Source organism: Oryctolagus cuniculus, chromosome 12 (genome assembly GCF_964237555.1).
Source record: "Oryctolagus cuniculus chromosome 12, mOryCun1.1, whole genome shotgun sequence".
Taxonomy (NCBI): Eukaryota; Metazoa; Chordata; class Mammalia; order Lagomorpha; family Leporidae; genus Oryctolagus; species Oryctolagus cuniculus.
In genome coordinates, this window is record NC_091443.1 from 80231308 (window position 1) to 80258039 (window position 26732).

General features: G+C 46.2%; 1 protein-coding gene across 18 annotated transcripts in view; it reads left to right on the top strand.

Annotated features, from left to right (window-relative positions):
- The window catches only part of CGNL1 (cingulin like 1), a 176406-nt gene that overhangs the window by 54933 nt on the left and 94741 nt on the right, over window positions 1–26732 (top strand). For 10 of the 18 annotated variants that reach the window (XM_051821926.2, XM_051821932.2, XM_051821933.2 and 7 more), the window contains 5 exons: window positions 9608–11215; window positions 11933–12027; window positions 13835–13940; window positions 25905–26006; window positions 26509–26657. In XM_051821926.2, coding sequence (XP_051677886.2) covers window positions 9623–11215; window positions 11933–12027; window positions 13835–13940; window positions 25905–26006; window positions 26509–26657 — 2045 coding nt within the window. In that variant the 5' untranslated portion in view covers window positions 9608–9622. The remainder of the gene's footprint in view (window positions 1–9607; window positions 11216–11932; window positions 12028–13834; window positions 13941–25904; window positions 26007–26508; window positions 26658–26732) is intronic. The other 8 variants (XM_051821927.2, XM_070054256.1, XM_070054261.1 and 5 more) reach the window with 1 other exon arrangement.

The window sequence follows — 26732 nt, forward strand, 5'->3', positions numbered from 1 at the left end:
GAGACCCACTGTGGGGGAGAAGGCCCCGGGGGCTTTCAGAGGCAGCGGGGAGGTTCCTGGAGGAAGGCAGCTGGGTGCCCGGCTCCTAGGATCCTAGAGTCAGTCCCAGTGAGCCCTCATCTGCAGGCTCCTTGCTCATCCTCTGAGGTCCCCAACTCCAGGAGAGGAAGCCTTTCTTTTTACTTTCTTCTTTTTCTTCTTTTTTGACAGGCAGAGTGGATAGTGAGAGAGAGACAGAGAGAAAGGTCTTCCTTTGCTGTTGGTTCACCCTCCAATGGCCGCCGCGGCCGGCGCACCGCGCTGATCCGATGGCAGGAGCCAGGTGCTTCTCCTGGTCTCCCATGGGGTGCAGGGCCCAAGCACCTGGGCCATCCTCCACTGTACTCCCTGGCCACAGCAGAGAGCTGGCCTGGAAGAGGAGCAACCGGGACAGAATCCGGCGCCCCGACTGGGACTAGAACCTGGTGTGCCGGCGCCGCTAGGTGGAGGATTAGCCTAGTGAGCCGCGGCGCCGGCTCTTTTTACTTTTGAACCATCCTTTTTTTTTTTTCTTTTTAGAAGTATTTCTGTAGTCCAGAGGTCTTATTTATTTATTTTGCGCATATGATGCCATGAATCCACAGGGGTTGGGTTCCAGCAGCCCAGGCTCCTTGCCTGGGTTCTGGCGAAGCAGGCTCCTCCAGGTGGAGCAGGCTGGCGCTTCAGCTGAACCCAGGTACCTTTCTCGCTGGCTTGCTTCTCATTTTCCTTCGCACATTTCAGGAAGCTATCTCGGCTCTTAGGGCGCTTAATACGCTCAGTACAAACGTTCATTCTCTTAGTAAGAATCTTGCTCTTGTTCATTCATAACAATGCCAGCAGCGTGCTGGGTCATGTTGTACACTTTTCCATGTGGCCATGGTCACTTTCATGGGGTGCTCCTTTTTGAGCGGTACTGGGTCCCTTGATGTCTCACATGTCACTTTTTCTTCTTTTTTTTTTTTTATTTAGATTTATTTATTTGAAAGAGTTACAGAGAAGGAGAGGCAGAGAGAGATCGATCGATTGATCTTTCATCCACTGGTTTGCTCTCCAAATGGCCACAATGGTCAGGGCTGGGTCAGGCTGAAGCCAGGAGCCTCATCCAGGTCTCCCATGTGGGTGCAGGGGCCCACGCACTTGGGCCATCTTCTGCTGCTTTCCCAGGCATATTAGCAGGGAGCTGGATTGGAAGTGGAGCAGCAGGATGCAAACCAGTGTCCATATTGGGTGCTGGCACTGCAGGCGGAGGCTTAACCTTCTGTGCCACAGTGTGGCCCCTCAACAAACTTCTGAAAGTATTTTCACACATTGGAAATTGTATGCATTCTGCTAACTTTAGATTTTCCATATTTAAATCTTGGACTTTTAGCTGAGGTTCTGATATGGATATTCACACACAAAGTCATGTCTTCCCACCAGTCCCACAGTCGAGTTCTTTTAGGAGTAAGCATTTTGTCTGCGATTTAGGTTTTTTCTTTTTTTTTTTTTTTTCTAGCATGGAGAGGGTAGTGGGGGGCGATAGAAAGAAATCTCCTATTTGCTGGTTCGCTCCCTAAATGCCTACACCTGCCAGGTGTAGGCAGTGGCCAAAGGCGGGAGTGAAGAACTCAATCCAGCGCTCCCATGTGGATGGCAGGAATCCACTTACTTGAACCATCACCATTGTTCCCCAGAGTCTGCACTAGCAGGAAGCTGGAATCAGAAGCGGAGCCAGGCCTGCGGCCAGGCACTGCGGTATTGGACATGAGCCTCTCAACTAGTGTCTGAGCTGCAAGGGCATACGCCCTCCCCTTTCAGAGGTTTCAGCTCATGTTTGTCGTCAGAGTTGGCAGTGGCGACTGTCTGAAGGACACAGCCATGGACCCCACTCAGGAAATGGCTTTTCCTTTGTGTCTCACTTTTGTTTTCCTGGAATTAAGCTCGAGAGTGCACTGAGGCTCATTAGCTTCCCACCCCTGTTTTAGATGCTCCTTTAAATGGCTTGGGTGATAAAAGACTATTCATTCAAAGCAAACCTACATGGAACCCTGCCCCATGCTGGGTACTGTGCTCGGTGCTCGGGTCAGCCTGGCCTGGCCATTGGGGATTGCTGTCTCCCAGCGGAAAGGTTTTGGATTTCCTGACTGCATTTTCTCAGTAGCCACAAGGGTCTCTGGCAGGCCGGTGACTGTGTGTCCAGGTCTCAGAGGTGCCACTGGGAATGAGAATGGAAAGACGTGAGTGTGTGCACCAGCATTACGTGACTAAGCTCCACGCTCCCTGATAACATGTGATGGCCCAGGGAGAGGAAATGTTTCTATCTGGCATATGTTCTTGGTTCTTCCAAGAGCCCAGCTCTCTGTTCCTATAAACGCACTCATTGTCTCGTTAACTAAAGCAATTATCGTCATTTAGCAGTCTTTTCATAAAGCATTATTTCCACTCCAAAACACCATTTTTATTTGCCAAGTGTCACAATGTTGCATCCTGGCAATGGATCAGCATTTACTGCCAAATTATGTAAGGCCTTGGTTGGGCTGAGTCCCCGACGGAGTGAGTGTGTCTGGGGTGTGTGTGTTGGGACCGTGAACGTGGCCCAGTGCCTGAAAGTGCAGAACAGCTGTCCTTGAATCCATTAATTAATTCAGTGTGTACACTTGGACTGGGAAGGAAACCCACAGTTGCTTAAGACACTAGTGCCCAGCTGTGACACGTCATCCCGGGAAAATATTGCATTGAGGCTTGTTGTCAAGGAAATGTAGATTGAGGATGTTTCATGAAATTCAAATACGGGGGTTAGTTTACCAACAGGGAGCTAGGATTGAAATAAACCAAAGTGGCCTTCTTCAACGATGGAAATTACTTACTGTTGACTGCAGCAGCAGCAACTATTGAAAGGGACTAGGCAAGGATTTTATTAAGAAATAGTAGAGGACATATTTTCATCAAATGGGCAGCGTTAAGAAGAGATTACTAACGAGTAAAATAACCCCATTTAGTAAATGCCACACATAAAAGTCATCCCAGCGAGGGAATTTGTGCAGAAGCTCTTCTGTGAAAAAAGTCAGAAACTTTCACACCCGCTCAGACGCTTGCCGGGATCCGGGATAAAACTCGCGATGCAGCTCCGAGAGGAGGGCTGAGAGGCAGCTGACGCAGCCGCTGGTTTTGGTCTCAGTGCGTTTCTTCTTCAGCCTAAGGCACGCTGGCTCCCTTGTCCTTGCTGCCGAAGTGTGGTGCAGCATTTTTAGCCTTGTCAAGTTAGATTGGCTTCAAAGTGTCTCCTTTCCAAAATCTCAGAGTGGCAGTAAAGGAATAAAAAATGTTGAGAACTGTAAGTGACGAGGAATGGCGATGGCGATTTCAATGGAAGAAAGCTCTGAAGTGAGTGGAAGGTGTGGCCACCGACATGGCAGAGGGCTGACGCTCGGACCTCCCGTGCCCGCAGTGTGGACACCAAGTGGCTTGCCCCGTGTAGCTGCCCAGAGGCTCACGGGCAGAAGGCATCAGTTGCTGTGGAAGGCAGGGCAGATGGGCCAACATCTAGGGAATGATTTTGGAGCTCTGAGAACTGGAGTAGTTATACCTCCGGGTCCTTCTCTGAGCCCTGAATACGGAGGTACCTGTCTGTCCTGCCCCGCCCTGCCCCGCCCGGGGTGTGGGTGAGTAGAGAGAGGGCGCCTTGTGACCACCGTGGGGCCCTCCGGTGGTTCTTCTCTTGCCCTGTCCCCTACACAAGCAGCCGGGCACGTGCAGCTTCAGCAGCGGGCTGGAGGGCTCTTAGTTTGGGAAATTGAACAGCGCCAGGAGAAAATGCCCGCAGGTGCTGAGGCTTGGGGGTCTTCCAGCACAGACCTTTTTTTCTTGCATTAATTGAAACTCAGCAGCTGTGAAGTCTTCAGGTGCAGGGGGCCAGTCTGGGACTTCCCGCTGTAACTGGGCCAGGCAGCCACGGCTACGAGGCAGGCTGGGAAAGCCTTCCACAGGATGTCAGGGGCCCAAACGAGCCAGAAAAGGGAAACCTCGCCAGGTGTGGTGCAAGGGCAGAGACAGATGTTCTCAGAGAAGAATTTCGTATCTAAAATTAGCAATAGCGTTTGTGAAAGGGAAATCATTAATGAGCAAGAGTTGTTGGAATTGATTAAGTACATGAATTTTAAAAAGGTGGTATATTTCTCAAAGTAGAATGAAAAGCATGAAGTTAAAAAGGAGGCACTGGCGCTGTGGATTAGTGGGTTAGGGTTCTGCCTGTGGTGTTGGCATCCCATATGGGTGCTGGTTCATGGCCCAGATGTTCCACTTCTTATGCAGCTCTCTGGTATGGCCTGGGGAAGCAGTAGAAGATGGCCTGAATGCTTGGGTCCCTGCACCCACTTGGAAGACCTGGAGGAAGCTGGCATCCCATATTGGAGTGCAGGATGGAGTCCTGGCTGTTCTGTTTTTGATTCAGCTTCCTGCTTCCTAGGGAAGGCAGCAGAAGATGGCCCAAGTACTTTGACCCCTGCTACTATGTGGGAGACCTGGATAGAATTCCTGGCTCCTGGCATGGCCTGGCCTGAAGGCAGCCAGCTGGGGAGTGAACCAGCAGATGGAAGAGCTGCCTCTCCCTCTCGGTTGCTCTGCCTTTCAGATGAACACGTCTTTAAAAGAGGAAAAAGTCTGAAGGAAATCCTTTTAACCTAGATTCTAAACCCAGCTAGGTGAACGATCGACGCAAGCAGAGGGTGGGCGTTTGGCTTCGCAGGTAGGACACCCTTGTCCCAGATTGTAGTATGTGAGTTCAAGTCTCAGCTCCGGCTCCCGGGTACAGCTTTTGGCCAGTGCAGACCCTGAGGGCGAGCAGGTGATGGCTCCAGTACTTGGGTACCTGGGTTGTGTTCTTGGCGTTTGCCTCAGCCATTGTGGGCATTTAGGGAATGAGCCAGGGGTTGGGACCTCTGTCCTTCTGCCTTTTAAATAAATAAATAGATAAACAAAAGAATAAGACATTTTTCAAATATAAGTAATCAGAAAATTTAATCCCTTTGGACCCTCCCCTCTCCCCCTCCCAGGGAAAAGCTATTGGAAGCAAGCCAGTTGGGTAAGCTGAGGAGGAGGGAGGCTTTGAACTCAAGAAACTATAGAAAAAATGAAGAGGGCAGCAAGGCTGTTAGGGTAGGAGCATGGGTGGGTGTGTCACGAGGCAAAAAGACCCAATTATCTGATATTTTGATCATTTAGAAATTAATACTTGAAAGCATCTAAAGATGTGATATAGCTGACGGAAGGATTTATGGATAAGAACATAGAAAAAAGAAAAGATAGTAATTATTACCTCCAGAAAAGTCGAAGTTCCCCAAGAGGAAAGAGAACCATAGCGTCCTTGGTCCTTTGGTGACAATAGTTATATAGTCACAATGAAGTAGACAATTGGAAATAGTTAGAGGTAGCTTCTCTCCCTGAGGATTTTATAGCACTTACAAAAGAAACAGAACAAGAAAGAGCTATTGGAGATCACAAAATTAATATACAAATAAATACTTGAATTTTAAAGAATGAGTAGTATGTATCAGAAAAGATGAGGTTATGAGGCTAGCAGAATGAGAAATGTGTGTGTGTGTGTGTATACACATATGTCATCTACCATGTGTAAAACTGATAACGTGGGAAATTGCAGCTGGGAATATTATTTCAGTCCATGGAGTTGAGTACTAAAATTTACAATTGGTTTCTTCTGGGGAATGTGTTCAGGATTGAGGAAGGGAAGCTAGGGAGTACAAAACTTGATTACAGCTTGTTTTACTTTGATTAAAAATTATTAAAATATTCGTGTAACCTAAAATGAGAGGCATAATGAAATAACTGGGGTTGGTGAGATGATCGGTATTACATATGAATATCTCTGAGTCCTTCCTGTCTGTAAAATGGCAGGTGTTGATATTTCAGGTTCTGTATTTGAAAGTGTGATTGCCTAGCAAGCCTGACAGTGCCATGATAATAGGAGACAGCATATCCAGGAAGACCCAAGGCAAATCAGACAGAATAAGCAAGGACAGTGCTGTAACTGAGCTGAATAATTCTTAGGGTTGCACCAATCAATGGAGGTGTTTTGAATGCCATACCTGAAAGTGGAGTCTTTGAAACTGGGCAATGACAATTGTCCATATATTCATCTATAGAAGGAACTTCAATAAAGAAGAAATAGTAGAGACTTCTTTTCTAACCCAATACAAGTGGTTTTAACAGAACCACAAAATACTGGATATATATATATAAAACTTCCTCAAAAACAAAGAATTCAAAACCGTAAATGGAGAAACTTCCTGGAAGAGAGCAATAGGAACATTACAGTGGTGGAACTGTTGACTGTTATCTCCATGACCATTCTCTTCTCTCTCCTTTATTAACCGAACATTAATTTCGTTGACAGTGTCATTGCCCAGCTAGTACACAAACTCTTCAGCTGAGGGTGGCCATGTGATTAAGTTCTCACCAATAAGATATAAGGGATGACTGGTGGGTGGGGCTTCCTGGAGAGCTACTTAAAAAGGAATTTGGTTCATTGGGCCTAAGCCTTTGGTGTATGTGATACTGGGTCAGCCATCATATAATCATAAGGTATCTAATATGTGCTGAAATTTGAAGAGTACAAAGATACAAGAGGTGTTCTTCATAAATATTCTAGAGTCCGTTTTATTCTTGGGCATCCTACCTCTGGGGAAGAAACAAGGCTAACTTAGGTCTGAGGCTGTTATTTTGGGTGTCTTTGGTATAGGAACAGACCAGTTCCTAAGCAACACAGTTATAAATCACAGTTCATCTGATTAAAATAAAGAATGAAATGATTGACACATCTCAGTCAAGAAGTTAGAACAAAATAAAATGAAGGGACGTGGAAGGAAAATCAACAATTTCCTTTACCTGCAGTTTGAGTTGTCCACAGTAAACCACAACCTGAAAATCATGAATGAAAAATTACAGAAATAATTTATCAGGTTTAAATTGTGTGCTGTTTTGAGTAGTGTGATGAAATCTTGCAGTGTACCCCTCAAGGCCTGAATCCATTCCCCTGTCTAAGTGTATCCATGCTGTATATACTACCTGCCTGCTAGTTGTTTTGTAGCCCTCCTGCTTATCGGATCAATTATAGAAGTATCACAGTGCTTATATTCCTGTCAACTTTATTTTACTTGATAATGACCCCAAAGCATAACAGTACTATTGCTGGCAATTCAGATAAGCCAAAGAGAAGTCATAATGTGTTTCCTTTTTTTTTTTTTTTTTAACTTTATTTTTTGAGAGAGAACTCTCATTGCTTGCTTCACTCCCCAGATGTCTGCAATAGCCAAGACTGGTACAGGCTGAAGATAGGAACCCGAAACTCAGTCTGGGTCTCCAGTGGTGGCAGGGACCCAACTATTTTGCTGCTTCCCAGAATGCTCATTAGCAGGAAGCTGGCTTGGAAGCAGAGTAGCCAAGGACTGGAACTCCCATTGGGATGCAGACCTCCCACATAGCATCTTAACTGCTTGGCCAAAAGCCTGCCCCATAATGTTACTTCCTTTAAGTGTAAACTGCAATAAAATAGCTTGAGAGAGGACATATTTGCATAACTTTTATTATAGTCTATTGTTCTAATCCCTTTTATTGTTGCTAATCTCTTGCTATGCCTAACTTGCAAATTAAACTTTAAAGGCCAACAATATGTATTTAGTACTCTGTTTTCAGACATAGGTGAGGTCTTGGAATGTGTCCCCTGGGATATGGGAGTAGTACTGTAATAAAAATGAAACTGGGAGCCAGTGCTGTGGTATAGTGGGTTTAGCCATTGCCTGTACCCCTAGCCTCCCATATGGGTGCCGGTTTAAGTCCTGGCTGTTCTATTTCTGATGCAGCTTTCTCTGCTAATGCACCTGGGAAAGCAGCAAAATATGGCCCAAGTGCTTGGGGCCCTGCCACTCACGTGGAGACCGGGATAAAGCTCCTGGATTTGGCCAACCCAGTTCCGGCCTTTGCAACCATTTGGGGTGGACAGAAGACCTCTCTCTCTGTCTCTCTCTAACTCTGCCTTTCAAATAAATACCTCTTTTTTTTTTTTTTTTTTTTTAAAGTAACTAGAACCCAGCAAATTAGAAAATAATAAGGGGGGCCGGTGTTGCAGCGCAGTGGGTAAAGCCACTGTCTGCAAGGCTGGCAATCCCAAATGGGCACTGTTTTGTGTGCTGGCTGTTCCCTTTCTGATCCAGCTCCCTGCTAACAGCCTAGGTAAGTAGTAGAAGATGGCCCAAGTATTTGGGCCCCTACCACCCACACAGGAGACTCGGATGAAGCTCCTGGCTTCAGAGTAGCCCAGTGCTGGTCTTTGCGGCCATTTAGGGAGTGAACTAGCAGATGGAAGACCTCTCTCTCTCTCTCTGTCTCTCCCTCTCTCTGTAACTCTGACTTTCCAATAAATAAACCCTTTATAAAAATACCATATAGAAAAGCAATGATTGATAAAGCTTAAGACCTCATTTGCTAGGGAAAAATAAAAAATATAGCTATATGTGTGTTCTAGTGTAATCAATAAATAAAAAGAACACAAATAAAAGTAGATAGAAATAGAGGAAATGATTTATACTTTGTAAAACTTTGTGTATAGATGAAAATTTGAAAACTGGATTGAATAGATGATCTTCCTGAAGTGTTCACTATGAAATTGACCCAAAACTCAAAAAGGCCCCTGAAAGGGGGGAGGGGAGAGGACAGCTGTGCATTGTTGTTGATGTTCTTCGTGGATCTCTTTTGCTGTGCAGTTTCCCAGAGAGATAGAAGTGCATTTCTGGTGGGAGCACCTCGTGGTATGGGCCGGCCGGGTGGGTGTCCTGCTGGGGAGCTGTGTGCAGACAGCCGACAAGGGTGGCGCGCACCACCAAGGTGACAGCAGCAGTTCTGAGTCTGCAGACCCCTCACAAAATGAGAAGCCCCGAGTCTTTCTGTTTCCAGATCTCAATACTACTTGAATTTTTTTGCTAAGAAAAAAAAGGTTTGAAAAAAGTGAAAGCATTGACTGGCATTGTCAGTCTCAGAAAAAGCTGATTCCTTAGAATAAAAATGCGTTCAGTGTTCTGTATCAGTAAATATTATTAGCGGCTTCAAAGCAGGATTGTGCATTAAAGGCTGAAAGCGTTCAGAGAGGAGAATGGTGAGCATCGGCAACCCCTTAGCTCAATTATTTTCATGGAAAAGTACCCTGTTTTTAAATGCTGGCAACTGGCACATTCTGTTGGTTAAAAATAAATAGCATCAAGTGTGAGGAAACCAAGTAGGGGAAAAAGAAAGCAACCAGAACAGCTTGTAAGCTAGAAACAGAACAAGGAAGTTGTGCCAAAGACATCAGGTCATTACGCTGGTAGTCTGCTCTCGGGCTGGGTCTCCAGCCCAGTGTTGACAAACATAACGGTCACGTGGGCTCAGGGCCATCCGGAAGGCCCGCTTGGGCAAGCCAAGGTCATGGGTGTTCTTTTTTGTTTAACATGTATTGATGCCTTAGAACTTGGAAGTTTCTTCCTCTTAATATTCGGGTCTTGGTTTAAGCAGAGGTAATTCTAACTTAATGTCTCCCTTTTACTCCGTCTCTCCCTGGTAGCAGGAACGGTGAACCATGGAGCTGTATTTCGGTGAATATCAGCACGTGCAGCAGGAATACGGCGTCCATCTGAGGCTCGCAAGTGATGAAACCAAAAAACCACGGAATTTCCAGCACTCTAAGGCAGGCTCCTACGGTGTCAGTATTAGGGTCCAGGGCATCGATGGCCACCCCTACATAGTCCTGAATAACACGGAACGGTGTCTAGCAGGGTCATCCTTTCCTGAAAATGGGCCTACGTGTCCCTCTCCAGTCGTCAGTAACATGCCTGTCCATTCCAACCGTGGGTCTGTGCTGAAGAACAGGACAGAAGAATTGCAGCTCCCAGAAAACCCATATGCTCAGCCCAGCCCAATAAGAAACCTGAAACAGCCCTCTGTCCATGAGGGCAAGAACGGAGTTCTAGAACGCAAAGACGGGCCAATGAAGTCAACCCACGTGCTGAACTTCCAGAGGCATCCAGAGCTCCTACAGCCCTATGACCCGGAAAAGAATGAACTGAGCTTGCAGAATCACCAGTCTCCTGAAAGTAACTGGCTAAAACCTCTAGCAGAAGAACCTACCAACGGTAAGAAGCCTTGGACTTGCTTTCCCAAACCTACCAGTTCCCAGCCTACCAGCCCCCCCTTGGAAGACTTGGGCAAGCCCAACGTGACAGCCATTCGTGTATGCAGCTCCGTGGTCATAGATGACCCCAAAAAGCAGACCTCAGTCTGTGTGAATGTTCAGAGCTGTACCAAAGAGGGGGTGCCAGAGGAGGGCGCTTCCCCCAGCGGGAGGCCCGTATCTGCATACAGCCCCCATGCCCACTCTGAAACCAAAAAAACCAGACCGGATGTCCTTCCCTTCCGGCGACAGGACTCGGCAGGACCCGTCTTGGACGGGGCTCGGTCCCGGAGGTCCTCCTCGTCGTCGACGACTCCCACTTCGGTCAACTCTTTGTACCGATTTCTGCTGGATGACCAGGAATGTGCCATCCACGCTGACAATGTCAATCGTCATGAAAACAGAAGGTACATCCCTTTCCTGCCAGGAACTGGGCGGGATATTGACACAGGATCCATTGCCGGTGTGGATCAGCTCATTGAAAAATTTGATCAAAAATCTGGCCTTCAGAGAAGAGGCAGGTCTGGAAAACGAAACAGAATCAATCCGGATGACAGGAAGAGATCCAGGAGTGTGGACAGTGCCTTTCCGTTCGGACTCCAAGGGAACTCGGAGTACCTCACTGAATTCAGTAGGCACTTGGGCAAGTCCAGCGAGCACCTCCTGCGGCCGTCCCAGGTGTGCCCGCAGCGGCCACAGTCCCAGGAGCGCCGTGGGAAGCAGAGTGTGGGCCGCACGTTTGCAAAGCTGCAGGGGGCCGTGCAGGATGCCCACCCCAGGCCTCCCCAGCTGACCAAAGATGGGAAAGTTCTGGAAGACAAAGGTGGTTGGGAAAGTACTGCGACCTGTGCATCCTCCCCCCTAGCATCGAGCAAAAAGGAGGAGGAAGTAAAAACAGCCACGGCCACGTTGAAGTTGCAGAGTCGGTTGGTGGCTACCTCGCCGGACTCTGGGGTCAAGAAGGTTTCTGTGAAGGCGTTTCCTTCCACCTCCAGCACTCAGGTAACACTGTGTGATTCTTGTCTCCTTTCTTCCCCCTTCCTAAGTGATCTGAAAGATCCACTCCTGCCGTGGAGGGTATCGGGACACTTAGCCCCAATCTGGAATCAGTAATTGTGCATCTGATTTTTTTAGGATTAAATTATGTACTACAGATTATGTCCTGCTGCTGATCCCATCGTGGGCTCTGTCAGAGTAACTTGTCAGACGCTATAAAGAAACTCCGTGTTTCTGTGTGTACCTATGAAGTTTGGAAGTATGCAGGATTTGTTTCCACACAGAGATTCAGTGGTTAGTTTTAGGTGAATATGTTAATTTTCCTTGTGAAACTGTGTGACTGGGCTAATTTCTAGCCTGAGAAATTAGGTTAATCCTAATTTGGTTGACTTGTGAAGTGTTGGGGTGCAAGTGGCACATTTAGTGTTTAATAATAGCCATAAACAGTAATGACACTGATAAAAGCAATACTAAGGTTGGTAAGTGCCAAGTACTTTTGTTGTATATTATAGGGCTGCGTCAACCCTGTGAACTTGAATTTACAGGTGAGAAACAAGGGGGGAGGAGAGGTTTTGTAACTTGCGGGGGGTTACGGAGCTGGTGTGAGGATGCTTACCTGGGGGGTGGATTTTGGAAAGCAGGGATGTGTATGGAAGCCTCTGCTTCAGGGTTGTGACTTCTTCCTGGAGGTGTCACCCTCTGATAACAGCCCTTGTGTTCCAGGCCACACCGGATCTCTTAAAGGGCCAGCAAGAGCTCACCCAACAAACCAACGAGGAGACGGCCAAGCAGATACTCTACAATTACCTCAAAGAAGGGTCAGTGATTTTCCTTGAAGGACAAAGTGTGGTCCTGTGTGCTTGGGTCTTGTCTCTCCTCTTCGTTTTCTAAGGTCCTGTGTGTTACCCTGCCTTCTTGCCTGGGTGAGCCACTCGAAGGCTAAGACTCAGTGGTTAGAGCTTTCCTAACAGCAGTCAGGTCTCGGGTGCAGGGGGCTGGGAGTGAGGGGAGCAAAGTGTCGGGAAGAAAAGCACACTCTAAAAATGCAAAAGGAGTATGTTTTTGAAATGACCCTTTCCTGTCTCAAAAGCAAATTCAAAGACAGGAAGACTGTCTTGAATGGAGTCTGCTGTTACCCTGAGTTCTTTCACGTGCACAGAAGTCTTCCATTGTCCTTTATCAGAAGTCGCAAAGAAAACCCCCCTCAGCAGGCACACCGGGCAGGCCAGGAGCCTCGGTTCTGTGTGTGTGTGTGTGTGTGTGTGTGTTTTAAGCACGTATGATTCATTTAAAAGCGGAGCTTTCTGAACTTACCTTGGAGGCTGAGTTCCAGGTTGTCAGTCCTTACTAAGTATGCTGGAATTCGAGGCCAGGCATTTGGGGTTCTGTTTCAGTTCTCTCATCAGATATTATTAAGAGAGGGCCACAAAGCACGATAGCTTGACATAACTGAGAGTCAGCCACTTGGCAAATACTCATTGGTATCGTAGCACCTAATATTTTTGTGTTGTGCCTTGCAGTTATTTGTCAGGATTATACAGCTGATAAAATAGTTTCAAAATATAAGATTAGATTACAAAACGTAACCAAAGAGCTTCTTTGGGCTAAGAACTAGTTATTAGGATTTTTTTGTGAAGGATTTTGCCATACTAAGATAAAGGGAGAAGAACTTTCAATTTTCAAAATTCTTTAAATTCTTCTACTTTTTTTTTTTTAAGGGAACATGACTTATTGAGATTAGTAAGAATTTTGTGGGAGGTGCCTATTTAAAAGAAAATTTAAAAAATTGTTCTGATTGCCACGTGTGTGATAGAAGTTACTAAAACTTTCTCTGATCTTTTTGTGCAAAAGTCTAGACCAAGGGCTGCTATGCTGACAACCTGGGCACAGGTTTTATTTTTTTTTAAACATAGGCTGAACAAGTTAAGATCACCATGAGTGGTTCGTAGTGTGAGATTTAAAAGTAAAGTGTGCATGAGAGAGGAGAGACAGACTTACACCCAATAAGGAAAGGAGCGTCCTTGCTGGAATGAACAGGTGTCATGTGAATCAAGCAACAAATCACTAGCCGATCACTGGGTGCTTTCTCCAAGCTAATTTAGAATGTGGTTAGGTCTCTGTCACATATTTGGAAAAGGGAATCCCTGTTCCAAAGTGGTAACATTTTTATTGAAAGAAAAATATACTTTATGTTCTGCTTTTCTTAAACTGGTTTTATTTGCAGCCTTTTTTTCTTTCTTTTGATTGATTTATTTATTTGAAAGGCAGGGAGAGAGAGAGCGCTTTCATCTGCTGATTCACTTCCCAAATGGCTGCAATGGCCAGAGCTGGGCCAGACTGAAGCCAGGAGCCAGGAGCTTCTTCCAAGTCTCCCACATGGGGGCAGCAGCCCAAGAACGTGGGCCACCTTCGGCTGCTTTCCCAGGCACATTAGCAGAGAGCTGGATCAGAAGTGGAGCAACCAGTGCCCACGTGGGATGCTGGCGCTGCAGGCTTAACCACAGCACTGGCCGTGCAATTTACCTTCTGGAAGGGCTGTGTTATATCTGTGTGTCATGGCAAATCAAAGTTTCTGAGACCAGTTGTTGTGTCCCTTAGTGTTTTCTTTGCTGTCACTTTTTGCAGGAGCACTGATAATGATGATGCTACCAAAAGGAAAGTCAACTTGGTCTTTGAGAAAATCCAAACATTGAAGTCAAGAGCAGCCGGAAGTCCGCAAGCAAATAATCAAGTAAATTGCAGTCTTGTATTTGCAGTCTGTTTAACATGTGATAAACAACTTGCTGTTTTGCAATCTACCTGTTTATAGCTGTAAGTGGGAAATTTCCTAAGCAGTGAGTAGTTGCTAAGGTACAGGCTGTGTTTTAAATACATATTGAGCATCTCTAGTGCAGAAATCTGAAATGCTTCAAATTCTGAGTGTGGATGTGACACCGCAAGTAGAAAATCCCACACCTGACCTCACAGGAAGGTTCACAGTCGACACACGAGCGTACAAACAGAGGCTTGGTTTCATGCACGCGTATACAGATATTACATAAAATTAACTTCAGGCTATGAGAGTAAGGTGTATGAATTTTGTGTTTAGACTTGGCTCCCACCTCCCAGTTATCTGGTTATGTAAATGCAAAAATTTCCAAATAAAAAAAGATCTAAAATTCATGAACACTTTGGGTGCCACCATGAGATGCTCAAGCTGTGTTATTAATTTGTACTCTGCCTTTTCTTCCAAAAGGCTTTAAAGATATTTTTTAAAAAAGTATATTGAATATAACAGGATGACATAAGGAGGTGGTGACTTTTAGAAGGAGAAATAAGAATAAACAGGTGGAGAAATTGGGAAATAGCGTGTGTCGGCTTGAACCCAAGCTATGAGATAGGCAGTAGTTTGAGGACCAGAAACTGGGGGAGCCAATAACAGTGAAAGGGAAGGGAGCAGTTGGTGTCAATGTTTCTGTAAAAAACTGTTAGCCGTTGTGCCGATTTTGTTTTTTGGTTGAAGTGGGACTCCTCTCATATTTGAGTATCTGTATGTCAGGTGTAACACCTGAAGGAGGCAGTGTGTAAGACAAGACGTGTCCCCCAACCCTACTCCACCTTGCGTGAGCCTCATTCCCTGCGTGTGCAGCTTCCCTTTCCCTCCTGGGGGATTCAACATGGGCGGGAGAGATGCCCAGAGGCCAGTGGCGCTGAGCTTGTCTGTGGCTTCTAACTTTGGAAACGTATCCGAGGGATCTCCAAGTTCATGGACAATGTGTATGATGAAAAAAAAAAAAACTGCATGGATTTCAAAAATTTTTACAGCAAAATAAACATCCTTGAATTCCATTTCCCACACACTTTTATATAAATATTGGACAGGAAAGATTTTGAGGCATCGACTATGCTCTTTGCTTTTCTGCTTAGTATTCTTCTGGCACTCAGCTCACTCGTGTCTGCTGCTCTGGCCTCAAATAGAGCAGTGCTGTGGGAGGGCATGTGTGTGTTTTGGTAGTAACAATGAGAAAGGAGGGTGTTGGGACACACACACACACACACACACACACACAGTTCCACAGGGATTCAAGTCATCCATCTTGCTTATTGACATCCCTCTGGAGGTCTACATGGTTCTTTAAGGTAGTTCAATATTTTTTACTAAGACTTTTTTTTCTTTTTTTTTTTTTTTTTGACAGGCAGAGTGGATAGTGAGAGAGAGAGACAGAGAGAAAGGTCTTCCTTTGCTGTTGGTTCACCCTCCAATGGCCGCCGCGGCCAGCATGCTGCGGCCGGCACACCATGCTGATCTGAAGGCAGGAGCCAGGTGCTTCTCCTGGTCTCCTATGGGGTGCAGGGCCCAAGCACTTGGGCCATCCTACACTGCACTCACGGGCCACAGCAGAGAGCTGGCCTGGAAGAGGGGCAACTGGGATAGAATCCGGTGCCCTGACCGGGACTAGAACCCGGTGTGCCGGCGCCACAAGGCGGAGGATTAGCCTAGTGAGCCACGGCGCCGGCCCTACTAAGACTTTTTTTAAAAATATTTTTTATTTATTTGAAGGGCAGAGTTAGAGTAAGGCAAAGGCAGAGAGAGGGAGGGAGAGACAGAGAGAAGTCTTCTATCTGCTGGTTCACTCCCCAAATGGCCCCAGTGGCCCCAAGGGCCCAAGCTGCCCTGATCTGAAGCCAGGAGCCTGGAGCTTCTTCTGGGTCTCCCATGCAGGTGTAGGGGCCCAAGGACTTGGGCCATCTTCCACTGCTTTCCCAAGCCACAGCGGAGAGCTGGATTGGAAGTGGAGCATCTGGGACTCGAACCAGCGCTCATGTGGGATGCTGGCACTGAAGTCAGTGGCCTTACCCACTATGCCACAGCACTGGGCCCTACTTACTGTTTTTTTAAACATACATGAATATCATTGTATGAGGGCACTTCAAAAATTTATAGAAACAGGGAAAATAAGTTTATTTTGGTGAAGATTTTTGAAACGCATTATATTTTTCTCATAATACACATTTTCCAAGAACTTTTTGAAGACCTCAGAATATGAACTTTTATATAGAGAGGTAAGCTTAGAAGAAGGGAGACCAGGTAAGCTGCTGGTGAATCAAGTGGGAGGTGATGAGATACTAAGTTTCTTAGACTTCTGGTTCCAATCACAGTGCCGTGACTTTCATCGCCCACATTTTTCTTCTCTCTTCTCCTCCTTACATTCTGAATCTGATTATTTGTTGGCAAAGAATTTGGAGTTTGACCTTTTTTGTGTTTAAGTGAAGACACAGGAGAGGATGCTGAGACCATGTCAGAGAAGAGCAGAGCAGGCAGAGTTTTCTTTAGGGAAAGGTCATTTCCTTCACTGGGTTGGACTTAGCTTCCTGAAACGGAGTGTTTTCACTTTGCTCAGGAACACTGAAGTGCCCGTTTCTGTGGACCGCTGGGTTCTCATCCCCACTCTCAGGAGCAGGTGGGCAAGCGCCTCATCCCAAGTTTGTCAGGCACGACTTGTGCCTGCAGTCGGAGGCACTGCCTTTTTTTTTTATTTTTTTTATTTTTTTTTATTTTTGACAGGCAGAGTGGACAGTGAGAGAGAGAGACAGAGAGAAAGGTCTTCCATTGCCGTTGGTTCACCCTCCAATGGCCGCCGCGGCCGGCGCGCTGCGGCCGGCGCACCGCGCTGATCCGATGGCAGGAGCCAGGAGCCAGGTGCTTTTCCTGGTCTCCCATGGGGTGCAGGGCCCAAGCACCTGGGCCATCCTCCACTGCACTCCCTGGCCACAGCAGAGGGCTGGCCTGGAAGAGGGGCAACCGGGACAGAATCCGGCGCCCCGACCGGGACTAGAACCCGGTGTGCCGGCGCCGCTAGGCGGAGGATTAGCCTAGTGAGCCGCGGCGCCGGCCGAGGCACTGCCTTTTCTGGCTTTCATTATCACTTCCCCTCACCTGTTTGTATTTTTTTTTTTTTTTGACAGGCAGAGTGGACAGTGAGAGAGACAGAGAGAAAGGTCTTCCTTTCCTGTTGGTTCACCCTCCAATGGCCGCCACGGCCGGTGCACCGCGCTGATCTGATGGCAGGAGCCAGGTGCTTCTCCTGGTCTCCCATGGGGTGCAGGGCCCAAGCACTTGGGCCATCCTCCACTGCACTCCCTGACCACAGCAGAGAGCTGGCCTGGAAGAGGGGCAACTGGGACAGAATCCGGTGCCCCAACCGGGACTAGAACCCGGTGTGCCGGTGCCGCAAGGCGGAGGATTAGCCTAGTGAGTCATGGTGCCGGCCTGTATTTTTTTTTTAAAAAAATATATTTGTTTATTTGAAAGTCAGAGTTATACAGAGAGAGAAGATGGAGAGAGAGAGAGAGAGAGAGAGAGAGAGAGAGATCTTCCATCTGCTGGCTTACTCCCTAATTGGCCACAATGGCTGGAGCTGCACCGATCAGAAGCCAGCAGCCAGAATTCTAACAGGTCTCCCACGCAGGTGCAGGAGCCCAAGGGCTTAGGGCATCTTCTACTGCTTTCCCTGGCCACAGCAGAGAGCTGGATTGGAAGTGGATTAGCTGGGACTCCAACTGGCACCCACATGGGATGCCGGCACTGCGGGGGGAGGGGGGGACTTTACCCACTTCTCCACAGTGTCAGCCTCATCCTGTTTGTATTTTGTTAATCCGTTCCCTGCAGGCTTTTGAGAGCCTCATGTTCTCTCTCTCTCTCTCTCTCTTTTTTTTTTTTTTTTTTTTAAGATTTCTTTATTTTTTGAAATATAGAGCCACAAAGAGGCAGAGGCAGAGGGCTTCTCTCTGGATAACATGACATTTAAAAAAAAATATTTATTTATTTACTTGAAGTGGAGGAGCTGGAACTCGAAGCAGCACCCGTATGTGATGCTGGTAGTACAGGTGGCTGCTTCACCTGCTACACCACAGCCGGCCCCATCATGCACTCTTTATTTTCATGGAAGGGAAAAGCCCAGAGGTCCATAAACATTTGTACTTGGGGATATTTTCCAGTAGACTCTCTTTAATTGGGTCTCTTTACTACAGAGATGTAACATCTAAGAGGAAAGCCACTGTAGCCAGTGTACATTTGTTTACTTCTCTCATACAGCCACACGCATAGAGTGAGGGACAAAAATCTCATTGGCAGTTAAGGAGCAGTAACTCCTTCTCTAATGGAAGTTCTATGAGAAACATGTGCCAAGGGCCCTGGGAACCCAGAGGCGTGGGCCTTGGGTGTAACGTCCTGAGGCTGATGAGTCTGCAACAAATGTCTTTTTAAAAAACAATTTTATTGGGTGTAACTTTCATATAGTATATTACACAATTTTTAACTGTATAGTTCATGATCTTTAAAAAATATTTATTTAAAAGTCAGTTACAGAGAGGCTGAGAGGGGGAGGGGGAGGGGAAAGGGAGAGAGGGGGAGAGGGGAAGGGAGAGAGGGAGAGGGGGAGGGGTGAGGGAGAGGGGGAGGGGGCGAGGGCGAGGGGAATGGAGAGAGGGGGAGAGATGGAGAGGGAGGGACAGGGAGTGGGAGAGAGGGGGAGATGGGGAGGGAGAGGGGTAGGGGGAGATGGGGAGGGAGAGGGGGAGATGGGGAAGGGAGAGTGAGAGGGGGAGAAGGGCAGAGTGGGAGGGGGGAGGGGGAGAGGGGGAGAGGGGGAAGGGAGAGGGGGAGAGGGGGAGATGGGGAAGGGAGAGGGAGAGGGGGAGAGAGGGAGGGGGGAGAAGGGGGAGGGAGAGGGGGAGATGGGGAAAGGAGAGGCAGAGGGGGAGATGGGGAAGAGAGGGGGAGAGGGGGAGATGGGGAAGGGAGAGGCAGAGGGGGAGATGGGGAAGGGAGAGGCAGAGGGGGAGAAGGGGAGGGAGAGGGGGAGATGGGAAAGGGAAGGGGGAGAGAGGGAGATGGGGAGGGAGAGGAAGAGGAAGAGGGAGGGGGAGAGAGAGAGAGAGAGAATCTTCTATCTGCTGGTTCACTGCTCAGATGGCTACAGTGGCCAGGATTAGGCCAGGCTGAATCCAGGAGCCAGGAGCTTCATCTGAATCTCCCATGTGGGTGGCAGGGCCCAAACACTTGATCCGTCTTCCACTGCTTTCCCAGGCCATCAGCAGGGAGCTGGATTGGAAGCAGAGCTGTTTCAGACACAAACGGATTCCCATATAGGGATTCTGGTATCACAGGTGATGACTTTCCCCAGCATGCCACAACGCCAGCCTTTAGTTCATGGAATTTTTTAACACAGGATTGCATCCGTAAACACCACCCAGACAAAATACAGAACACTCCCATCGCCCAAAACGTCTCCTGGGCTCTGTCCCAGTCAAGTAGCTTTCTTCCCTCTGGAAGTATTCAGGTGCTGACTCACTCACCTAGGTTAGTTTTACCTTTCTTGGACTTTGTATATATCAAATATTAAAATATGTACTTCTGAATGTTCAGCTTCATTTCCTCAACAGTAAGTCAACAAATTTCATTACTGTTGCATGTATCAGTAGCTATTTTTTGTTGACATGTTGTTTTTCATCATTGTATGGCTATACCATATCTAAATTGATGTAAATTTTCACTTTTTGGCTGTAGGAATAAAGCCAGCTACTAATGCTAATGCTTTCCATTCATTTCTGTTGAGTATATATCCAGGAGTAAAATTGTGAAGTCATGAAATTTGGCATATAAGCATGTTTATAAAACATAGCTTTTTGGCTGGCGCTGTGGCTCAATAGGCTAATCCTCCACCTGTGGTGCCGGCACATTGGGTTCTAGTCCCGGTCGGGGCACCGGTTCTGTCCCGTTTGCCCCTCTTCCAGTCCAGCTCTCTGCTATGGCCCAGGAAGGCAGTGGAGGATGGCCCAAGTCCTTGGGCCCTGCACCCGCATGCGAGATGAGGAGAAGCACCTGGCTCCTGGCTTCGATCAGCGCAGTGTGTTGGCCGCAGCATGCCGGCTGCAGCGGCCATTGTGGGGTGAACCAATGGAAAAGGAAGACCTTTCTCTCTCTCTCTCTCTCTCACTGTCCACTCTGCCTGTCAACAAAAATAGCTTTTTTTTTTTAAGCATTTGCCCTTTTAAAATATATTTATGAGAGGCAGAGTTAGAGACAGAGAGAGGGAAAGACAGAGAGGTTTTTCCATCTGCTGATCACTCCCCAAATGGCTAGAGCTGGGCCAATCTGAAGCCAGCAGCCAGGAGCTGCTTCTGGGTCTCTCTCCCACATGGATTTAGGGACCCAAGCACTTGGGCCATCTTCTGCTATTTTCCCAGGCCATTACCAGGGAGTTGGATCATAAGTGGACCAGCCGGGACTCGAACCGGTGCCTATATGGGATGCCACTACCTCGGGCTGAGGCTTAACCTACTGTGCCACAGCACTGATCCCAAAACATAGTTCTTAAATGCTGCCAAATGATACCGCAAAGTGACTGAAATAATGTACCAGCAATCTATTGCCAATTCCAGTTGTTAGAGATCTTCTCTCGTAGACTTTCTGTTCTGTTCCATTGGTCTACTTGTCTTTGCTGTAATAATGTTCGGTTTGAATGCCTGTACCTTTATAGTAAGCCCTGAGATCTGATAATGTATGTCCTTCAACCTTGTTCTTCAAGGTCTTGGATCTTCTAGTTCTTTTGCTTTTCCATATGGATTTTAGAATCAACTTATCGATTTTCACCAAAAGGAAAAAGGAAGCCCTCAGGAATTCTGATTGGGGTTACACTGAATGTGTAGATAGATTTGGGAGAACTGACATCTCAGCATTATGGGAATTCATGCTCATGAACGTGAAAGTTTTTGACATTTATTTAAAGCTGCAACTTCTCTCAGCAAATATTCCTACATACATCTTATATCTTTCATTTAGATTTATTCCTCACCCAGTTTTTATTCCTTTTTTTTGTACCTCTGTGTTTTCTTCCAGCCAGTACAACTTTTTTTTTTTTTAAGATTTTCTTATTTATTTGAAAGGCAGAGTTAGACAGGTGGGGGCGGGGAGGGGGAAGATCTTCCATCCTCTGGTTCATTCCCCAGACGGCTGTAACGGCCGAAGCTGTGCCAATCTGAAGTCAGGAGCCAGGTCTCCCACGTGGGTGCAGAGTCCCAAGCACTTGGGCCATTTTCTGCTGCTTTCCCAGGCCATAGCAGAGAGCTGGATCAGAAGTGGAGCAGCGGGGAGTCGAACTGGAAGCCGTATTTGATGCTGGCACTGCAGACCAGGGCTTTAACCTGCTGCGCCCCAGTGTTGGCCCCAAACAACTTTTCTGTTATATCCTGAAGTACTTTTGTGCTGGCAAATGAGTTGTTTGAGAAAATGATTTTCATCCACTTTCTGTTTTGAGGAACTCTGGTTTGGCAAGCAGTGTTTTGTTTCATAACTTTAAAGACATTAGCTACTTGTCTTTTGGTACCCATGGGAACCTAGCCATCATTCTTAGTGGTGTTCTCCGGAAAGGTGATGGCTGGTTCCTTTTTTTTTTTTTTTTTTTTTTGACAGGCAGAGTGGACAGTGAGAGAGACAGAGAGAAAGGTCTTCCCTTTGCCGTTGGTTCACCCTCCAATGGCCGCTGCGGCCGGCGCACCGCGCTGATCCGATGGCAGGAGCCAGGTGCTTCTCCTGGTCTCCCATGGGGTGCAGGGCCCAAGCACTTGGGCCATCCTCCACTGCACTCCTGGTCCACAGCAGAGAGCTGGCCTGGAAGAGGGGCAACTGGGACAGAATCCGGCGCCCCGACCGGGACTAGAACCCGGTGTGCTGGCGCCGCAGGTGGAGGATTAGCCTAGTGAGCTGCGGCGCCGGCCGCTGGTTCCTTTTGATATCTTGTCTGTATCTTCAAGTTATAGAAGTTTGAGTATGATGTGCCTACGTGTGGTTTTCCTTGTGTTTATCTGTCAGCTCTTGAATCAATACGTTGCAAATGTTCATCAGAACTGATAAAATGGTGGTTGGTTATTTCTTTGAGAGTGGCTTCTTTTGCTTCCTCTCTCAGCTCTATCAGATTCTGATAACTTCTATTTTAGAAGTTTTGGTTGTGGGGCTGGTGCTGTGACGTAGTGGGTTAAGCCTCTGCCTGTGATGTCAGTGTCCCAGATGGGCACCTGTTCAAGTCCTGGCTGCTCCTCTTCTGATCCAGCTCTCTGTATGGCCTGGGAAAGCAGTAAAAGATGGCCCAAAGCTTGAGCTCCTGCACCCACATGGGGGACCCGAAGGAAGCTCCTGGCTCCTGGCTTCAGATTGGCTCAGCTCCATTGCAGCCATCTGGGGAGTGAACCAGTGGGTGGAAAGCCTTTCTGTCTCTCCATATCTCTGTCTGTAACTCTACCTCTCAAATAAATCTTAAAAAAAAAAAAAAAAAAAAAAAAAAAAAAAAAAAAAGTTTTGGTCATGTCCCTTATATCTTTTGTGGTCTATTCTTTGTGTGTTCTTCTTGTTTGATGCATCAGATATTCTTGATATTTTCTAATAACCTTTCAAGTTGATTAATTTTTTTTTAAGCTATGTCAGTCTTCTTTTAGGGCTTACTTATTGATATGTCCCTGAAAGGAATAACTTCTTCCTTGCTCCTGCAATGAGTTCCTAGATTTCAGATATTGTGTGTTGCTGTTCTAGAATATTCACTTGATTATGTTTATTGAATCTAATAATCCGTTGAAATCCTCCATCTTTTTATCCATGTTGTCTGTACTTTTCTCTTTAAAAAATACTGGGGCTGACATTCTGACATAGCAGGTTAAGCCACTGCCTGCAATTGCTGGCATCCCATATGGTTGCTCCACTTCTGATCCAGCTCCCTGCTAGTGTGCCTGGGAAGAGGCAGAGGATGGCCCAAGTGCTTGGGTCCCTGCACCCACATGGGAGACCTTGAGGAGGCTCCTGGTCCAACCCTGGCTATTGTGGCCATTGGGAGAGTGAACTAACAGATGGAAGGTTTCTTGGTCTATCTCTCCTTCTAACTTTGCCTTTCAAATAAATACTAAATAAATCCTTAAAATAGTATTAATTATAGTTGTTTTGAAATCCTTATCTGCCAATTCCAACATTTGCATCATCTCTGCTTCTGTTTTTTATGCATTGATTATCGGTCCGTTTTGCTTACTTCTTTGCCTTCTGCAACATTCTTATAGTGGATAACAAGTTATGCACCTTCTGGGTTGGAATATCAGCCACTGAACAATGTTGAGTTTTGTTCTGACAGTCAGTTAAATTACTTGCAGTTTACCATGACTGGATGCTTGGTTGTTCAGGCCTTGTTAGGGTGAATCAACCTACCATCACTACTTGCCATTACTCTGTGGCATGGCCTGTATTCTCTTCTTGGTCTCAAAGGAATGCCAGGGTGGTCTGTGGAGGGTTCTCTCTTTTGGCTGAGTTGGAACCCTAATGTCTCCTGAGCATTGTGCAACCTGTGAAGTTTCTGTTGGATTCTTTGTCTCTTAGCAGCATTTCTCTGCTGCCTCTTAGAGTTTTACCCTACTCATAAACACGTTAGGAATGATCTAAGAATCCAAGAGTGCTTTTTTTTTTCTTCAAGGTTTTGGAACTTTTTCTATAGAGCTTCTGGTCATCAGTATCCTGACCCTGAAATCCATGTTTGCTTAATATCTCTAAATTGTACTCGCCTCCCTTCATCATTGATTTGTCACTGACTGGTTTGGACCCCTTTCCCCCCTAAATAAATGAAATTTACCTTTTTAGAGCAAAATGGAGTGGGAAGTACAGGAGTTCCTCTTCTGTCCTGTTCCCACACATGCTCCCCCGCACTGTTCACATCCTGCGTGACCGCGGGACATCATGACAGTCAGTGGACCTTCCCCGGCACGTCACTGTCGCCCCAGTCCATAGCTGACATTCGAGTTCAGGCTTGATGTTGTGCATTCTGTGGATTCTGGGAACCGAGTGATGACACATACTCACCATCATGGCATCCTACAGAGCCGTTTCACTGCCCTAAAAATCCTCTATGAGCTGTCTTCTTTTCCTTAACCTCTGGCAACCGGTCATCTTTTGTACCATTTCCATGATTTTGTCCTTTCCAGAATGCTATGTGGTTGGAATCAGAGAGGGTAGCCTTTGCAGATTGACGTCTTTCACTTAGTAATAGGCGCCCAAGTTTCCCCATGTCTTTTAATGGTTTGCTGGCTCCTTTTAATGTTGAGTAATGTTCCATTTTCTGATGTACCACAATTTATCCATTGCCCTACTAAGGACATCATAGTTAATTCCAAGTTTTGTCAGTTGTAAATGAAATTCCCATGAACATCCACGTGGACTTCAGTTTTCATTTCACTTGGGTATGCACCAAGGAGCGCAGGTGTTAGATGGTACAGTAAGAGCATGTTCAGTTTTGTATGAAACTGCCAGACTTCCAAAGTGGCTGTCCCAGTTTGCATTCCCACAAGCAGTGAGTTCCTGTTGTTCCACATTCTTGCCAACATTTGGCGTTGACGATTTTGAATGTTGGCCAATCTAATAGGTGTGCCGTGGTATCTTGTTGCTTTAATTTGCAGTTCCCTAATGACATCGTTTGGGCTTTTAAAATTTTTTTTAAAGGTTATTTATTTGAAAGATGGATTTACAGAGAGGTGCGGGGTGGTGGGGAGAGGAAGTGAAGTCTTCGACTGGTTTACTCCCCAGATGGCTGCAATAGCCGGAGCTGAGCCTATCCAAAGCCAAAGGCAGGAGCTTCTTCCTGGTCTCCCACATGGGTGCAGGTGTGCAAGGACTTGGGCCATCTTCTGCTGATTTCCCAGGCCATAGCAGAGCTGGATCAAAAGTGAAGCAGCCGGGTCTCAAACTGGCGCACACATGGGATACTTGCACTGTAAGCGGCGTCTCTACTTGCTGTGCCACAGCACTGGCCCCATCATTTGGGCTTTTAAAATTTTGCTGTGCTGTGGTTTGGAAATGCAGCCAGGAAGAATTGGGGAATTCAGGTTACCCCATGTATTTCCTCTTTTCAGGTTTACTGCCTGTGTTGATTGTTGTTTGCAGCCTGCAAACAATTCTTTATAAACTCTACCTGAATTTCATCATTTTCCTCTGGGAGGATAAATCTGATAAGGGCTACTCTGTCATGACAGAACCAGAATTCAAGTAGTTAGTGATATTTTATTAATATAGAAGAAGTGTTGGGTTCTGAACGTATAGAGATGCATAAAACATGGTCCCACTCTTCAGACATTCATAAGCTACTGTTTTAGTTCTCATAAGAAACCCATCCACTTAAAGAAATCCTGATGTTAACCTGTTCTGCCATTAAAATAGAAAAAGGAATGTTTTTCCCCAATTATTTTCCAAAGAGGTTCTGTTCCTGATTTTTTTTTTTTTTTGGTTAATTGTTGATATCTACGGCCTGCAATCTAGGATTTATTTTGAAGAAGCTTTTTCAGTTTAACTTAAATTTAGTATGTTACATAATGCTCTCCAGAATTGTTTAAGGACTTCAACAAATGTACCAGCCGTGCAAGCTTTAGTCATACTGGACTGATGTTGAAATAGCTGATGAAGTAATTCCTGTGATTTTTCAGAAAACACTGTAGAATAAATTCTAATTTTGCTGGAGTCCCAAATGGGCCAGTGTGATTGATTTTGCAAAACTGGGCAAATGCCTTTGTAGGGACTGACATTTCAATTGGATCTTAAGATGTTTAATTTATCTGTCTATATATTTTGGGAGAAGAGAATTAAAAGTAAGCATCATGAACATTTAAATTGGGATATCTTTGCAATTAATTATAGGCTTCTGATTCCTCATCTGAAGTCAAAGATCTATTGGAACAGAAAAATAAGTTGACCCTAGAAGTGGCTGAACTTCAGAGACAGCTTCAACTAGAAATCAAGGTATCTGGTTTTTCATTTATGTTCTGTTCTTTTCTGCATTGGTTGATAAGGAATATTTTAAGCACATTAGGATGCCCAGGTGGAAGGAAAGTCAATTCTTGTTTTCTCCAAAGAAACATTTCTGTCATCAGTGAGTGTTTGCCTACTGGTATCTGAAGTAAAATCTATGCTGTTGGATTCAAGCAGGCCAGTAGGAAATTAATGAATGTTTAGTATGTGAAACCTCTGAGCTAAGTAATAGGAGTGGCAGATTGAGGTTTAGCCATGTTGGTCTGTCTTTCAGAAGCATTGCATTCATTAGATATAAGTATTTATTTTTAAGTGTGAAATATAAATATTTAACATGCTGATTATGAACTCTGTGCTTTAATTAGGTAGTTTGATTATGCTTAATAAAGTAAAAGCGGAGACATAGAATCCGTTAGCGTTTAGAAGGAGGCTTCTGTGGGACGACGGTAATACACAGTGGTGGTGCATGAAAAATCGCACTGCTTCATCCTAGAATCAAGAGAACATCAAAGACGAGAGAGAGAGAATGAGAGCAAACTTGGAAGCGCTGCGAAGCCAGCACGACAGTAAGGTGGAGGAGAATTCCGTCTTGAAGCAGCGACTGGAAGAAAGTGAAGGAGAGCTCCGCAAAAACCTGGAGGAGTAAGTTCCGGCGGAAGCACCTGCCGCCCTTCTGGTTCTCGCGTTGTAGGGAGCCAGAGCCTCCCGTATTCACAG